The 17,318-nt window shown below is 55.4% G+C and overlaps 1 protein-coding gene across 1 annotated transcript in view; it reads right to left on the reverse strand.

Annotated features, from left to right (window-relative positions):
• Positions 1 to 147: 147 nt before the first annotated feature.
• Positions 148 to 17,318, reverse strand: part of MACF1 (microtubule actin crosslinking factor 1) — a gene marked incomplete at its 5' end in the record, with an annotated part of 115,078 nt that continues 97,907 nt past the window's right edge. The window contains 21 exons of the mRNA XM_084274435.1: positions 148 to 1,257; positions 1,675 to 1,798; positions 3,661 to 3,771; positions 4,354 to 4,565; positions 5,694 to 5,865; positions 7,709 to 7,726; positions 8,458 to 8,532; positions 9,087 to 9,241; positions 9,400 to 9,562; positions 10,735 to 10,898; positions 11,409 to 11,526; positions 11,865 to 12,053; positions 12,195 to 12,338; positions 12,421 to 12,549; positions 13,872 to 14,066; positions 14,729 to 14,888; positions 15,054 to 15,223; positions 15,460 to 15,579; positions 15,707 to 15,913; positions 16,042 to 16,197; positions 16,927 to 17,100. Coding sequence (XP_084130561.1) covers positions 1,001 to 1,257; positions 1,675 to 1,798; positions 3,661 to 3,771; positions 4,354 to 4,565; positions 5,694 to 5,865; positions 7,709 to 7,726; positions 8,458 to 8,532; positions 9,087 to 9,241; positions 9,400 to 9,562; positions 10,735 to 10,898; positions 11,409 to 11,526; positions 11,865 to 12,053; positions 12,195 to 12,338; positions 12,421 to 12,549; positions 13,872 to 14,066; positions 14,729 to 14,888; positions 15,054 to 15,223; positions 15,460 to 15,579; positions 15,707 to 15,913; positions 16,042 to 16,197; positions 16,927 to 17,100 — 3,213 coding nt within the window. The 3' untranslated portion in view covers positions 148 to 1,000. The remainder of the gene's footprint in view (positions 1,258 to 1,674; positions 1,799 to 3,660; positions 3,772 to 4,353; positions 4,566 to 5,693; positions 5,866 to 7,708; positions 7,727 to 8,457; positions 8,533 to 9,086; positions 9,242 to 9,399; positions 9,563 to 10,734; positions 10,899 to 11,408; positions 11,527 to 11,864; positions 12,054 to 12,194; positions 12,339 to 12,420; positions 12,550 to 13,871; positions 14,067 to 14,728; positions 14,889 to 15,053; positions 15,224 to 15,459; positions 15,580 to 15,706; positions 15,914 to 16,041; positions 16,198 to 16,926; positions 17,101 to 17,318) is intronic.

The raw sequence follows: 17,318 nt of genomic DNA on the forward strand, positions 1-17,318 counted from the left end.
AGAAGAATCCTCTTAAATTTATAGGACCCACCACCACTAAGGGATGTATCCCAGTGATCCAGACCTGTAACCTTACCAGCGTGCTCTCCTCCAGCCGGCTTCGGTGTGAACCCCCCCCCCTCCTCCCCAAACCCCTCACCACGTGTTTGTTCTTCAAAGGAATAATAAACCAACGAAGGTATGGGGACAGGATAGTTTTAAGACAGCAATGGGCATGAGCTTCGCTGTAGTGTGTGCAAATTTTATTCAAACTCTGCTTTCTGCAGGTAAAACCACAGAGCTTTTTTAAAAAAACAATGGAAACATAAGCCCCAAGTCCCCTCACCTCACGTTTCGCTGGTTGAGGTATCTGTGATTTACAAAAAAGAGAGTTCCTTGAACACTGCAGGATTCAGGTCTTTGCTTTTAAATATAATTTACCTTGCTGAGACAGCAAGTTAAGTTTATAAAGATGCATTTAGGAAACAATCCTAAAAGATAAAGCAGGTTTGCACCCTGCACCGCGCAGAAATCCTATTTATAGGTTAGTTTTTTCTTTACACTTTCACATCTTGACCTTTTTTTGCTTCCTTTTTAGGTTTTTTTTCCTCTTTTTTTCCCCTCTTTTTTTTTTCCTCTTTTTTTTCCTTTTTTTTTTTTTTCCTTCCTCCTTTCTCTCCCCCCCATTTCAGTTTTCCAGGCCCCTCTCAGAACAGGGGGGTCACCGAGAGGCAATTTTTTTTTTTTATCTACATAAATATTCACAGGAAAATAGTAACTTACAAAAAGAAAAAAAAAAAAGAAAGAAAAAAAAAAAACCCAAAACCAACAACAACAACAACAACAAAAAAACCCCAAACCCCAAATAAGGCAGCTTCATAACACAACTTTCTTTTACACTTTTAACAATATAGTTTCTCCCATGTAGAATAAATATACATCCAATGTACGTAGCAGGGTTAAAAACTGGACACAGGTTGGGTTTTCTCTCTCTCAGGAGGGCGGGGGGGGGGGTACAGTATTATCTCTTAGGGCCTGGAGTTTTTGGGGTGGCAGTGGTTGTTTTCTTGGACATGGTTGGGATTTTGGAAGGCTTGGCCATGCCCCTGCGCGAGCCGCCCTGCCCGCCGGCCACGCTGCTCTCCGAAGTGTCCGAACACGCCGACTGTGTTTCCAGCAGGTCGAAGTCGGAGGCGTCGCTCCCCCTGCGGCTGCTGGCCCGGCTCCCCGTGCGGCTCCCGGCGCGGCTGGTGGGACGACTGGCTGTTTTTTTAGGATCTGGAAAGGGAGCAGAGAGACCCGTGAGCAGGAAGAGGAGGAGGAGGAGGAGGAGGAGGAAGATTCCTTGCCCTGAGATGGCCCAGCAGCCCAAACCCCCAGCACTGCTTGGCTGCCTTCAACCACCCACCCACCCAGCACCCTGAACCAGGGGTTTCACCAGCCAGACCAATTAATCCCCAGGCTCTTAATGAAGCAGCATCAAGACCAATTAATCCCCAGGCTCTTAACGAAGCAGCAGCAAGCCCTCACACCCTGCTGAACCTCTGCAGCACCCCCTGCCCCATGCAGGGGCATGGCCGTGGCATCACCCGCACTATTTAGGGCTCCGGCACTATTTGTTACGTTCCTCTGCCCATTAAAGCAACCTGATAAGGAGCAGTAGGAGGAATTTCTCCATCTTTACACCTAACTTACCTGCCCGACTGGTTTTGGCACCTGTAGAGACTGGTGAGGAGCTGTTACTGGTGTCCCCAGCCAGGGAGGTTCGGCTGGAGTGGAAGGTGGGTCGCTTCAGCTTGCTGCCGGCCGAGGGGGTCACCTTGGGAAGGAAGCACACATGGAGCATCTTTTAGGTGGCCGTAAGGGGCCAAGATCACATCTGAGAGAGGGACCTCAGCAAAAAGACTTTGGTGGTTAAGAATCGCCCATCTTAATGGTCAGGGAGAACACAAGAGGTCGTTTCAGCAGCAAGTAATTAAAAAAAAAGGGGGGGGGGAGAAAAGAGCCTGGATTCCTGAAAATTTGGAGGGGAAGGGCAGCTTGTGCACTTGAGAATGACACACAGCTCATGGGTATTTCTAAGCACTCAGGGGAAAAGAAGGCCCCTCCAGAGGGGGACAGCATCACCTGGGCTGGAAAACTCCCCCCAGAGAAAGCAAAATCTCCCCAAACCAGGTTATTTCAGCATCTCAGCAGCTCAGGGCCATTCTGGAAGGTCCTGAGGCCACTTTTCGCATCCCTTAGTAGGGAGGTAGGGACATCGTGGCAGAGCCCTGGCCAAGGCTGTGCACCCATCACCCCTGGGGCAGACACACCAGAGCGGTGAGGTACCAGGGATGAACTGGAGAGAGCAGATCAGCTTCGGTCACATCCTGAAACGGTGCTTCCCCTGACCTTTAAGATGTCACAAACGCAGATCTGGGGTGGCAAAGTAAGGTGGGGTGGCGGGGAGGGGGGGGGTGAAAGGGAAGGTGCAGCACAGCGAGGACGCGTGCGTCCAGCCATGATGAGCAGCTCCAGTTTCGGTGACACCAGTAAAGCTGTAGGACTGGGGTGGAAGGACAAGCTGGGGCTCGTAGAGGCATCACTGTGGGGAGGGCTCCATCCAGCCCAGCGGCACACCCCCGGCACCTTAATATCCAAGAGCATTTCCCAGTGAGCTTTAGAGCGACAGCTGGAGACGCCTCCCTCCACCCCCTTCAGTTTTGTGACTTTTATTTTGGGGGAACAACTTCAAAATCTGGACCTGTCGTTGAAACTGGAGCTGCAGAGGGGGAAGGCGGTGGTGGTGGCAGGAGAGGGGCAGCCAAGCAGCAGGCTTCCCCTTGGGATGCCGAGGGATTCAAATCCATCATGGTGTGATCGCGAAGGTACCGCTTTCATCCCCAAGGATCACGATTCTCCAGCCTCAACCCTATTTCATCCACAAGTTTCACAGCAGCAAAGCAGGTGATTTAGGGCAAAGGGGGGCAGCGCTCCTGCCGTCCCAGTGATTGCAAATCGAATTCCCTTGCCGCAGGGAAGCGCCGCCGACCAGAGACACGGTTATCTCGCCGGCGGCGCGGCACCGCTCGGTGAATCACCGAGATCTCCCAGCTATTTCTCATCCCCGATTCACAAAGTTCACAAGGCAGCTGAAAGCTTTAGGGAGTTTCCCCCCTCCCCCCCCCAAAAAAGAAATGAAATTAGTTTTGGCCCCAATTCATCCTCCTGAGAGCGCGGCGCCGGTGCCGGAGACGCCGTTACGGGCTCCAAGGCGGCGCTAAAGGCAGCTCTTCATCGGGATGAAGGCGATGGGGGTGCTGTGCATGCGCTGTAGCTGCTTTTCAAGTCTCAACTCGGCTGCTGGAGTTTTTTGATTCCCAACAAGCGGCCGCGTCTCAAGGCTGAATTGCTGCTTAAAGCCTGGCAAACCCGTGCTTGGTAAAGCACCAAGAGGCTGAACGCCGCTCTCGTGGTTTGAACACGGGCGAACGTGAAAACACTGGTGTGTTTTATCTGGTGTTTCACTGAATCCGAGTTAGAAACCCCTGAAAAACGCTACCAGCCGGAGCGAGAGCGGTGCCAACAAGCTCTACCGCGAGGAGAAGCGTTACGGCAGGCAAAGGAGCAGAGTTTCTCCGTGCCAGCGGCGCTCCGACCCGTCCAGCAGGTCCTCAGGGCTGTGAGACCATACTCTACCTCGGCGCTCGAGAGCTGGAAGTCGGAATAATCGAATCCCCTCAGAGGGGTGCTTGCTTTACTGTTTATCAACCAGGGTTTGTCATAACATCGAGAGAAGTGGTGTGGAGTCTGTGGAATGGAAAATCCAAGGAGGGGAGGGGAGGGGGAAAAGGTGGAAGTGAGTGAAAAACAAAACAAAAAGGAGGAAAGAAAGAAAAAAATAAAGAAAGGGAAAGGATCTGGAATTGGGGTGGGTGGGTGGGGGGGGAAGCACTAAAATGGAACAAGAACCAAACAGGAAATATGTAAATTAAAATCAAGGGGGAAAACCCAAAGGGATGATGAAACAAAACATGCATGGGCTGATGATGTGGTGGGAGAAGAGATGACGAGCAATGGCTTCTTCCTGCGTGCCCGTCGGATACAATGACTGCAGCACAGCTCTGTTGTGGGGAGCGGGAGCCTTCGGCTGCACGGTGAGCGCTGGGGACCTTCCCACGGAGCCGCGGGGTGAAAACCTGTCCTGTGCCATCCCACCCCTCCCTCCCTCCCAGCGGGGTCTATTTTTCCTGCATACACTATGAGCATCTAGAGACCGTGGTGAGCGGCAAGCCCTCAAGCCCCAGCCTTCCTCTTCCTCCTCCTCCTCCATGAGCTCGTTGCCGGTTTGGAGACCAAGAGGAAAGAGGAAGGCCTCAGGTGTGAACCCACCTTGGCTCCGCTGGCCGGAGTCGCGGGCGAGGAGGGCATGGAGGCGCAGCTGTGGTTGCTCTGGCTGGCGCTGGAGCTGGAGCGCGTCGGGGAGGCCGCCCGGGAGGACGGCTTCGACCGCCGGCCTCGCGATCGGAAGGGGGTCATTCCTTGGGACGCTCCCTCTGGCAGGATGAATTTCTCCCGGAGTTCAAGGTTGGTCCGTCCTCGTGCTGGGAGGGGGGAACAAAGGGGATGAGAGTGGAGGCTCGTGTGAAACCGGTGGCATTACTGGGGCTTGGGAAGCTCTGGGGGCTGATGTCATCTTTCATGTCAGTTAAAACCAAGGAGACTGGCTTCGAGGGGTTGGGAGCTCTGGGAGCTCTTGGCTGATTAGGAGGGGGAGAGGTGAGCACCCCTGACTAAGAGGCAATGAGCTGGATGCTCTCTCTTCCACAGCACCTCAGCCCTGGGGCCAGCTGATGCACGCCTCTGTGTCAGGTATGTGGCTGAGTGGAGAGCGGGGCCACGCACCCAATGCTGTGGGACATGGGAGTGATGGGACAGTCAACACAGCACAGCCCAGGATGCTGAAGCAGCAACTGCAGAAGGGAAGCACTGCACTGGGGTAAATGAGGGCTGAAACATCATCCATGAAGGATGGTCTGGGAAGGAGGTGATCCCAGCTCTGTGCTGCTGTGACCATGGTCCTGGTCTACGTTACCCTAACAGCCCCTTCCAAACGCATCCTGCTAAAGCAGCGCCAGCAAACACCACCGAGCCCTAAAAACCCAGGATGGATGGAGAGGGCTCGTCCCATGTGCTGCCACGTGCATCTTAAACCCCAGGAGCTTCTGGCACTTTAATTTCCCTGTGGTAACACCAAAGCAAAACAGCTCTTTTGTTTCACAGCATCAGAGAGTCCCATGGTTGGAAAAGACCTTTAAGATCATCGAGTCCAACCATTCCTGTCCTCTGGAACTGGACAGGCCAGGGCAGCCAGTTTCTCCAGCAGAATACCGTGAGAAATGGTGTCAGGTCACCTTTGTGCTGCTCACTCCATCACCCACCGAGCCCCATGTACACACCAACCATGGCAAAGGGAAGCTGAGGCCTCCAGCACAACAGTGCAGTCCCCCTTGTCAGGGTCTTAAACCAAGAAACTCAACTCTCCCCTCTTCTCCTCCCACAGCGCCTGGTTAAACACCACGAGATTTGGTGCAGGATCATCAAACCTCATGATTTCACCTTCTACAGTTTGCTTTGGAGCAGTTTCCTCCAGCTCCTGCTTGTTGTTTGGCTCCCCCAGGCCCCCTTTCTCACACCACTCACACACAGTCAGAGCAGACAAATGCTCCAACCCCCCTCACCAGGAGAGAAGACCTCCAGCTGCACAAAGCCACGAGCCACCTTACCTCTGCAAGGATCATTCTTCACTAAGAACTCATCCAGGGCCATCCATCCTCCGCCGACACGAACCATGACTGTGCTGCGCAGGATACGGACCAGCCGCAGCTGCTGGGAATCGCCAAACTGTGGAGCCAAGGAACAGTTCAGACCCAGGGAAGGCAGCAGGGGACACCCGGCTCCTTCCGACAGCGGGCTGCACCAGGGCAAAGCTCTGGGAACCGATCTGATACTCTACAGGCTCCAGTTCATGGTGGTTTCAAGGTGATGGAACTATCCAAACCCTTTAAAACTGGATAGAGATTTCTTTTCCAGCAGCAAATGAGAAATTGGGAGTTTGGGGTTGGGATGGGTTTTCTCAGCCAGATTTATTGGGGGTTTTTAATCCTTTTATCATGGAGGAAAACGGAGGCTGGCAACGCAACGCAACACAACGCCCTTCCTGGTGCAGCCCGCGCGGAGAGAAGCCGGTCGGTTCAGATCACCCAGTGCTAGTGAACCAGCCAGGCAATCAATGCCTGAGAGATGCAGTGAGAGAACCCTCTCTTCATCAAGTCTGAGCCTCAGCCTTGACCCCACGAGCCAGAAAGCCCCCGCCGCAGTGACAGCCTGGGGAGCGCGGAGCGGTGGGAATCCCGCAGCGGTGTCAATTAGTGATTGCCAGGTTCATCAGTGATTTGGAATACCTGCCCCTTCAAACAAGCAGCCCTGCTCCCCCTCCGAATCAGAAGCGTGGGGAGGAGGGTTTCAAAGCTCCCTCCATCTCCCCAGCCAGCCAAGCCCCAGCGTCTGGTTGTGCCATGTATATGGGGCAGGCGGCAGAGCCAGTGCAGGACACCAGGGACCTTGGGATGCACCCAGGGCTATAGAGCACCCACTGTGGTGAGAAGATGGAGGAACCAGCCTTTGGAAGTAAAAAAGCCCCACATTCTCCAGAATGATTCAAAAAAGAAGAAAAAACAGAAGTGGTGATGTCCCCCTGGGTGGGTAAGAGAGCAAACCCCAAAAGATGCAAACCCCAAACCCTGCATGGCAGGGGCAGGGGGTAACAGCAGCTCCAGCCCTCCTTCCTTTGGGGACACAGCACCCTGGACTCTGCTTGGGGTCCCACCAAAACACTCGCCCTGGTGCCATGGGGAAAATTTGTCTCGAATCGCTGTCTCAATCAAAGCCTGAGCTCTCCTGGATTCGCCCGCTCTGGACTTCCAAGTGTGTTTCTGGGCATTTTTTTGGGTGAGAAACCATCATTTCAAGTGAAAAACCCACTGGAGTTGAAAAATCCCATCAGAGTGGGGAACAGCAGGCACCTCCCAATGAGACGTGATGCTCCAGCACCCATCAGGGAGGAGCTCACACCCCCACCAAACGAGCTGGTGCTCGTGCATGCCGGTACCGGGGAATACACATGCGGGGTTTGTAAGCCTTGCTCCAGCTAGGAGTTACACAGAGGTGTAGCAGGGATGAGGGTTTAGTTATCGTTACCTATGGGATTAAAGGCGTGGACCCAGCATTCTCACCCACAGCGACTGCGATCCAAACCCCAGAGCCTGGTACAGCCCCCGTGCCCGCAGGTGTAACCCCACGCTGCACCCAGCCAGCTAGGGACAGTCCCAGGTATGAGCCCACCTGTACCCCAGTAATCCCCCTCCCAGGGTGCTGTGGGGTCAAACCGGTCACCATCAACACCCCTAATGTAGCCAAGAAAGGACAGAGAGGAAAAACCTCCCCATTTTGGTCAAATCCTGCTTTTCACATTGAATTTTTCCCTGTTTTAAGCCCACCACAGTGTTGTTTTGCAGACACTCGGCTGTACCAGGCTCTCGCAGACCCCATCCCACAGCCCCCAAGGACACAGCAGCACCAGGGACACACAAAACTATGTTTGTTAAAGGGGGGGGGGGAAAGAGAAAAGAATAAAAATAAAATCAAAATAAAGAGGCAAGAGACAGCGTCGCAAGGCAAACTGTACCTGATTGCCGAGGAAGAACTACGGAGGGAGTGGAGATGAGGGAGGAGAGGGGATGGGGAGGGGGATGGGGTGGAAAGTTGAGAGGAGGAGGAGGGGAAAGGAAAAAAAAAACAAGAAAAAAAAAAACATTTCTGGGATTAACAGTGCAACCATCACAAGAACTGTTACTGCAGGTAGTCAGACATCAACCGGCGGGGTTTGGGTGTAAGGGAGGAGCTCAGGGAGCCCGGAGCAGCTGGGGGTGGGGGGTATGAGTGCCACATTTTGGCTCATCCTGGTCAGAGTATCAACCCCAAAGCTGGCGTTGGGAAAGTGGGCGTTTCAGCTGCTGCTTCACCTCGGAGAGGGATTTGCAAGGTAAACAGCCAGCCCGTTACAAAGAGATTCTTTAAGGAAATTCTTCTCCCTTCTTCGGGAGCGGGCTAAGAAAAACACAAGCGTAAGGTACACTCATCCAAGGAGGGAAACTTCAAGGGCAGCCGCCAGCAGAGTGAATGCAGCGTTTCACGGGGCCCGCCGCCCCCAGAACAGGGCCACTCTTATGCTCTCCTGATTCGGGGAACGCCCCGGGGCCAAGGACGGCGCTGGGCAAACATGGCTCAGCCACCTCCCTTGGGAGCCGGCGGGCCGGAGGATGAGGTCTCCATCTTACCCTGGGGAGCCTGGGGAAGGGGGGTCCCCCACACCGTACCGGGCACCCCATAAGTGATCCCACCCCCCACAGCAGCGTTCGGCCCCCTCTGCCTTACCCGGTATTTGTTCTCGCCGATCTGCTCCACCTGGAACCTCTTGGCACACTTGCACTGGGCCACTTGCCTGGTGACCTGCCGAGGCCAAGGAGTGTGTTAAGAGCCTGGGACTCTGGGGGACACCCCGTCCCAGGGACCTGCTGGGTCCCTGGCAGCTTCTGTCTGGCAAACACCATAGGCACCAGTGCCATCTGGGTCACAGAATCACAGAATCGTAGGGGTTGGAAGGGACCTCCAGAGCCCATGGGGTCCAACCCCCTGTCAAAGCAGGGTCCCTAGGACAGGGCACACAGGTCGGTGTCCAGACGGGGCTGGAATTTCTCCAGAGAAGGAGACTCCACACCCCCCTGGGCAGCCTGTCCCAGGGCTCCCTCACCCTCACTGTGTAAAAGTTCTTCCACATGTTGGTACAGAACTTCCTATGCTCCAACTTGCAGCCATTGCCCCTTGTCCTGTCCCCACAGACACTGAGAAGAGGCTGGCTATTTCCATGAATAGCTGGATGAATTATTTTGGCTCAGCACCACCCCGATCAGTTGTGTCCCCTCTTTTCCTTGCCTTCCTCAGTGCTGTTCCACAGCAGGAACCACCCCACCACACCCACTGTCCCGTCTCCTTGGGTGCTTTACCTCATCTTCGATCTTGTCAGCGTCAGTGGTGGGGCGGTAGGCATCCTTGTTGGGATGGAGAGCAGCCACAAACTCGTAGTAATCGATGTAGCCGTCACCATCACGGTCAAAGATGTCAGCCACCGCCGTCATCTCCAGTTTCGTGGTGGGGAATTCTGGAAGGAGAAAGAAATGAGAGACCGATGCAGGGACCTCACTCCCCAGAGCCAGGGATGTCTGAGCAGGGTCTGCGTCTCCATCCTGGAGCAGGGATAAGGTCTCAGCACTCCGAGGCAGCTGCTTCCCCGCTCGGTTCAGGCAGACAGGCACTTACTAGAGGCCAGGATGCCATCGATGAACTCCTGCCGGGTGATCTTCCCATCCTGGTCTTTGTCGATGCGCCGGAAGAAATCCATGACCCGAGACTTCTTGTGGTTCATCCAGCGCATGTACTTCTTCCGCCAGACATCGAAGTCGAAGTTGGCAAACTCCTTCAACTGGAAGGAAACACCTGAGAGTCAGCGGGGAAATCCCTGGAGAAGCTGCACACACCCCAACGCTCCCAGCCAACACCAACCTGCCGGTGAGCCCCTGCCCCACAGCATCCCCACCACCCCACCTTCCAGGAAGGATAACCCGGGTTTATCCGGATGACCCCCATGACCGAGGAAGGGGGGGTGCTGCTCAAATGGACTTTGCAGAACAGGACACACAGCGCAGCCGACAGCCACCGCGCAGCCCGCGCGCCACGGAGCCGCCACACAGGACGCAGCATCCCCGCGGCGCGACACGCACACAGACGCTGAGATGTCAGCTACTTGCACGCAGACACACACACACACACCCCCCAAACCCCCCTCCTGTCTCTGCCTGGGCATCTGGGGATGCTTCCTCGCATGGGATTTCACCTGACGACTTGCCAGGCTCTGCCCAGGAGGAAAATCCATTGCTGGCATCGCTTTGGGCATGGGTCTTCCCTCTCCCATCCCCTCTAAGCATCCCAGAAGGGATTTCTTGCTCATCTTTCTGGTAGAACAGCAGCTGGGACACACCTCAGCTCTGCCACCAGCCCCTGCCAAGCCTCTCACCCTCCAATTTAAACAAATACCCTTTTTACCCCCCCCAAAAGATTCCCCACCAGCTAAAGCAGCTCATGACAAAGTAACGCAAGACTTTTTAGCACTCCCCCACTTCCCTCCCCATCCTTGGGAGTTCAAAAGCAACGAAGGAAAAAAACATTAAATACGGATAAACTGAACTGACCTACAGCAAAAGCAACAGAAAACAAAACCACTCACTTCTGGGCATAGCTGCTTTGTAAAGCATAAATGAAAACAAAAGTGACATTAGATGCTTGGAAAAAAGATAGAGACAGTAATCATTAAACTAATGGCTAGGAGGAAAGCAGGCCCGGCCGCCGCTGCCTCTACAGGCACCGACTGCAGGGGCGCAGGGCAGCTCGTTAACGTGCAGTTAGTTAATTATGGAAGGTAGTGTTCAGCCTCAGTAGTTCAGGGATGTTTGGTTTTTCACTGTTGGAAAGGCAGCGGTAACTGTCTGCTGGGCAGCTCCAGCACTAAGTATCAACCTCTCCAGTGAGCGCCCACTGAGCGGGTACCAGCGAGTGGGTACCGCCCCCCCACCTTCCCCAGCCCCCCGTGGGTGTTACCTCCTCCAGTCGGTCCAGAGCATCGTTGAGCTTCCGCTGCCGCTCCAGCGCCAGCAGCCAGACCTGCTGCCAGCGGGCCGAGAGCTGGTTTATCCGTGGGTTCTTTGTTTCCGACTGGGAGATAATGGGCATACTGGGAGGGGCGGCCTGAGTCAAGGATTTCCCTGGAAAAAGGGAGGAAAGGAATCGGTTGAGGGGGATGTGTTGATGGGTTGGGTGAGGCTGAGCGAGCGCATCAGGAAAGGACAAACCAAAAGCCTCCCACGGCCCCGCCGGCTGTTTCCCAAAGGGAAAGAGGAGGGAGGAGGATGGGGTGACCAATGCCTCTACATCAGCCCCCCACCTCCAGAAATTCACATCGGGCTCTGCCTTCAAGAGCCAACATAGAAAGACCCCAAAAAGCCTCATCACAAAGCAGCTGCAGAGAGAAAGACCAAAGCAGTGGCCACATGAGCCTCCCCGGGCACTACACGGCGGTTGGGAACGCGACACGGTGATCGGGAACACAGCACCCGGATCTTCCCCTCCCCAGCAAGCTTCCACCACCTCCCCGGTGGCTGGCGATGCGGGATGCCTTGGTAATTGGCAATCAAAGTTAATTAGTTTCCTATGCATTTCCTTTCCTCCCCTGGCAGCGCATTCCACCGGAAGCCGCGGATCGAGCGCGGACGTACTGTTGCTGCGGGACTTGTCGATGAAAGGCCCGTGGGGGGGCTCAGTAGCTTTCCTCTTGTAGGTCTTGGTGACCCGGTCCACGTCTGGCTGCTTCCGTGTCATCTCCTCCATAAAGGACTGTCAAAATACAGAAGGGACAAGAGAACCTTTGAGGTTTTGAGATGTTTTCACTCTCCAGCTGCTGCTATCACTCCAGATCCTCGCCGGGACACGGAAAACCCACGGAGGAGATGGGAATGCTGACCCCAAACCCCCCACTGCCAGTGTGTAAGCTACTGCATGGCTCCAGCTTGGATCTGCAGGTGCTGGAGTTCAGCCCTGCGTTCCCAGGAGACAGCTCTGGTGGGGTCTAACAGAGGCTCCCAGAGAAGATGATGCCTCCTCCAAGAGGGGAGCAGGAATAAACCCATCCCATCCGTCTTCTGAATACCAGCTGTGCTCAGCATGGGGCTCACCTGGTGTTCGGAGATGAGGACTTTGACCTGATCGATGTTTTGTGGCATGGGCTCCTGGTCCCGCTGGATCAGGGTTGTTTCAGCCCACTGGATCCAAGCCAGCAGCTCTTCCAGAAGCTCAGCGTTCGCCACCAGCTCGGAAAGCGCAGACTCCAGTCTCTGCTGGTGCTGCTTTGCCCATGTGAGGACCTGTGGGCAACATGGAGATGACCATCGGCCCAAGGTGGGAAACCAGGGGCAGGGATGGACACCACGGGCAGCACTGGATGCCTTCAGTAGTGGTGTCCACCTTCCCCCCTACCATCAGCCTGGAGAGCTTGGCAGACTCACCTCCTCGAACCTGGCTCGGATGATGGTGATCCAGTGTTTGATGGTGGTGATGCAGTCGGGATGGCAGGCGGCCAGGATGACCTCCCCCATGCCCACCGCTGCGTTGACATCCACTCTCTTCTCCTCCACTTTCTTCATGAACTCCTGAAAGGCCCCAAGTGAATTAACCCTGGAGGGTCCTGCCCTGCTCAGCGTGCTCAGGTGGTGTTTCAGGGCTCCCCGTTACCTTGTGCGCGTCGATGAGGGTCTGCAACGCTTCGGCGTCGTCGGGAAGCGCTCCCCGGAAGCGCAGGGACTGCTCTGCCTCTGAGAGCCACTCCAGCAGCATGTGCACGGCCGTCCGGAACTCCTCTGCCTGCGGTGACAAAGGCACAGGTGTTTGTTACAGCTACTCCCGTGCTGTCAGAGAATCACTGTGGCTGGAAAAGACCTCCCAGGTCATCCAGTCCAACCATCCCCCTCCCATCCCTATCATTCTCTAACCCACATCCCTGAGGACCTCATCCAGCCTTCCCTTGAACACCCTGAGGGACGGTGACTCCACCACCTCCCTGGGCAGCCCCTTCTGATGCCCAACTGCTCTTTCAGAGAAGAGATTTCTCCTCATTTCTAATCTGAACCTCCCCTGGTGCAACTTGCAGCCGTTCCCTCTTGTCCTGTTGCTGGTTATCTGCGAGAAGAGGCTGAGCCCCAGCTCCCCACAACCACCTTTCAGGGAGTTGGAGAGGGCAATGAGGTCTCCCTGAGCCTCCTCCAGGCTGAACAGTCCCAGCTCCCTCAGCTGCTCCTCACCAGACTTGTGCTGCAGCCCCTTCCCCAGCCTGTTTCCTTCTCTGGGCATGCTCCAGGGCTTCAACATCCTTGCAGTGAGGGGCTCAAAACTGAACCCAGCACTCAAGGTGTGGCCTCACCAGAGCTGAGCACAAGGGGATGGATCATCACCCCCTGGACCTGCTGGCCACGCTACTCCTGAGCCAAGCCAAGATGCCGTTTGCCTTCTTGGCCACCCAGGCACACTGCTGGCTCATGTTCTGGCACGTGTCACCCAACACCCCCAGGTCCTTTCCCTCTGTACAGCTCTCCAGCCCCCTGCCCCATGCCTGTGGCGCTGCCTGGGGGTGTTAGGACCAACATGCAGGACCCAGCACTTTGCCATGTTGAACTTCATCCCATCACTGGCCTCTGCGATCCAACCTGTCCAGGTCCCTTGGAGGACCTTCCTACCCTCAAAGGTGCCATTCCCCTCAACGTGGTGTCATCTGTCCAGCCTGGAGGAGATCTCCAATGGTCCTGGGGAGGTGATGCTTCTCAATTCCTGCTTAAGGAGTCTTTGAATTATTTTTTCCCCCAGCTTCAAGCAACATCTCTAGTTGTGCTGGACATTAGTGGCCACCAGCCTGGCCAGCCTCTGCTCACTGCTCTATTCCAGCTGTGTACACCAGTGAGACCTTTCCATCCTCTCTTTCCCAATCAGCCTTTGGTGGCTTTTCTTCAGGGAAATAAAAATCTGACACCGACCCAGTGCTCTGCAGGGCTCACTGGTAACTGCTGGGCTGTCCTGCTTGGCCAGACCACTCCCTGAGCAAGAACCTGAGGTCCATGCTGACCTCTCGGCACAAACCTGTCGCCCCAGCAAAGCTCTCTGAGATGGTTTCCACCCCGCAGCCTTCTGCTCACCTGCTTCAAGGCCTGTTCCAGGCGGCTCTGTTTGGACACAGACAGCTTGCACACCGTGTCCCACCGGTTGCTCAGCTCCTGCAGCTGCACCTTCACCCAGGTGGTGTCATCCCGGCTGTTCTCGATGAGCTCCCGCCCGGAGCGCTTGAGCACCTGGACCGTCCCCGTGCGCTTCCCCAGCTCCTTCTGGAAGACCTGGTGGGGGGAAGGCAGAGGCCAAGCGGGGCCAGTCAGTCCCAGTGGATTGTTTTGAGTGGGGAATAAAGCAAGGAGCACACCTAAACCACTCTGTAATGTGGGTTCTGCACCCACATCAGCGGACCCTCCACAGCGGGAGGGCAGGCAGGGAGCCAGGCAGCTCCTGTGTGTGTTTTGGGGAGGGCAGGAGCCCCAGGTTTCCACCCTGGCAGAAGCAGTGGTGACCCAGAGCAGATGAGCTCTGGCCAGGAGTGCTGGATGTGATGCAACGGCAGCTGTGAACAAATGCCCGAGCTCAGTCCCCGGATTTCAGCCCATGATCCAACCCGGACCCAGGAGCACCAGTGTCTGAGACACACTGAGGAGAATGGCCAAGACCAAACTTTACAGAGGACTATTGATTCAGCCACCATATCAACACCAAACCCACAACAGATCTGACTGATAGAACCCCAGGAGAACAGAGCTCCAGGTCCTGTAACCTACGTAAAACTTCCTTCTTGCCCTGGTCCTGCTCTCCTTGTCCACCCCAGCAAAGCAGAACAGCAAGACACACAGCTCTGCAGCAAGGCACCAACTCTGGCTCCTCCATTCCTGGGCTCTCAGGGAAGACAAACCCTACTGATGTCCCAGGGAAGAGTTGGCAAAGGTGCTCTCACCTTGTGAGCATCCATCAGGTTCATGACCAGGTCCAGGTCACCATGCACAGGCTGGTCTTCAGCCAACTGGGGTTCCACCTTGTAGAGCCAGTCCACCAAGGCTTGCAGCGCGTCCATGAACTGGCCGGAGAACAAGAGGGCTTCTTCCAGCTTGTGCTGCCTGGAAAACAAAGATCCCTGTGAACATCCATGAATGAACTCATCTCCTTTTGTCAGGTCCCATTGGCTTCCTCCAACCATCCCATGGAATTGCCTCCTCTGCTCTCTGCTTTGAAGAGCCCTTGCCAAACGAGCGCTGTGGGTACAAGGCTGGGGCTGGACTCACCTCTCCACAGATTTGCCACACACAGTGTCCCACTTATCCCTCACTTCTCCCAGTAAGTTGTCCAGCTTCTGAGTGTCGTCTGGAAGCACGGCTTTTTCTTTGAGGGCTCTGCCTGTCCTGATAGTGGTGTCATAGACAGGCTGCTTCCCCCCCAAGGTCTTCTGGAACTCCTGGGAATCGGACAGAAAACAGAACTGTTTCAGAAAGCTTGGCCATGGTGTTCTTGAAGACACAGGGTGCTTGTGAAGATCTCCAGGTGAAGGTTAAGGTTCTCTCCACGGCAGTGGTAAGCGTGGACATGCCTCTTCCCTGTCCTGATGGCAGAGGAGGTGCTGCCCCGCTCTCCCTTCTGACAAAACCCCTTCCACCCAGTGAGAGCACTGGTCTGGCTTTGGCCAAGCTCTACCTTGTGTTTGGAGAGCTGAAGCTTGATTTTATCTGGATCATTGGAGATCTCCAGCTCCGAGTCCAGGTGATTCTCTGCATCCTCCAGCCAATCAATCAGTTTCTTCCACGCTTCGTGGAACTGCAGAGAAACAGGAGCAAGGCTGAAACTTCCCACTGGAGGCATCCCCAATCCCCTTCTGGTTTTGGGACCACCCCCAAGGCCGGGTGTACCTCAAGGTCTGTCACACCCATCCCATGTTTCTCACCTGCTTGGCTCGCTTCCTAGCATCGTCAAGAGCCCGTCCCCGCTCCACCGAGCGCTGGACGACCTTCTCCCAGCGGGACTGGACGCTCACCAGCAGGTTCTTGATCAACACCACGTCTTGCTTCTGACTGAGGAACTTCAGCTGGTTCCCTGTTTGATCCAGCTCGATGATCCGGTCCCGATGAGCGTTGACCTCGTTGGCAAACACCTACAAACAGCAGAGATGCCCTCCCATCCGTAAGGGAGCAGGATGCACCCGTGGGCGCAGGGAAGATGAGGTGCCCCCTCCCCCCTTTGCTCCCTCCACCTGGGAGGGCCGTTGGGTGCTCACGGTACCTTGTGCTCGTCGATTTGGGCCAGCACGGCGGTGAGGATGAGGCTGGCCGGGGGCGCGATGTTCAAGCTCTGCTCGGCCAGAGTGAGCCAGTTGATGAAGTCCTGGAGGGAGTTCTGGAAGTCGGTGGCCAGGGCCAGCGCCTCCTCCAGCTTCGCCTGTCGGGGGGGGGAAGAGAGGGAGGGGGAAACCAAACCATGACACATGGAGGGTGAGAGCTCACGAGCTGCAGTTCTGCAGGCAGAAGGAGCCTTTGTAAACACACCCCCCCCCCCCAAATGTCTCTCTAAGAGGAAGCTCAGCCCTACAGCTCTGGAGTGTGGCTTGTTTACCAAGGGGAAGGGGTTTCTCCCTGAAAAGGGAGACCTTCATCAGCATCACCCTCGGCTCCCCGTGCAAGGGGAGAGTGGCTTGGTGAATGAGGTGGGTGAGGTTTCGATGGGAACAGCTGCACCACTGCCAATTGATTCTGGGCCGAGGCCACCCTGTCCCTCAGTTTATCTCCTCACCGGCCAAAAGCCTTGGATAGAGTCAGTTCAGAGGAGGATTTGGCCTGGAGTGGCACAGAGGACTAACAAAGCCTGCCTTTCAGAGCCACAGGAGGCTTCTTCCCACCTCTCCTCTGAAGGAACCCAAACCCTGCACTTTTACCCTCGTTTCCTGTGTGATTTAACTAACTCTGATGACCCTGTAGACAAAACCCCACCAACCCAACAGCTTGATGCTGAGAAACAGCATCACCTGAGAGACAAACTCAACCTGTGCAATGCCTGCAGCCCCCTCTCCATCCCTGACCCGCTCCACCCCTCCTGGGAAAGCAGAACAGCAAAGCCGGGTGCAACTGCTGTCAGACCAGCTCATGGAACAAGCCTGGACACCAACTCTACCTTCCTCTCTTCCATCTTGGTGCTGACCAGACACCACTTCTGCTCCAGCAGTGCCACACTCTGCTCCGTCTTTGAGCCAGAGCCAGAGTCATCACGGTTGAGCAGCATCAGTCGTCCCTTGGCCAGCAGCTGACTGTAGACATCCTCCTTGGCTTTGAGCTGGCTGTACAGCTCCTGGAAGGGAGACATCATGCAAGTGTTAGGCAAGGGAAGAGCCCGGAGAGGGAACAGGGATTTGCCCTAACACAATGAGGAAATGAGGTTCAGGGGAGGGAGAAAAGGGACAGCTGAGCATCGCCTGGAGCAGAGAAAAAGGTGGTTAAAGCATCGTGATGCTTGTCCCAGGCATCAAGAGCAGAATTATCTGTAAGAGGAGACTGGAGATATGCTCT

The sequence above is a fragment of the Gallinula chloropus genome (assembly GCF_964237585.1).
Source record: "Gallinula chloropus genome assembly, chromosome: 22".
Classification (NCBI taxonomy): domain Eukaryota; kingdom Metazoa; phylum Chordata; class Aves; order Gruiformes; family Rallidae; genus Gallinula; species Gallinula chloropus.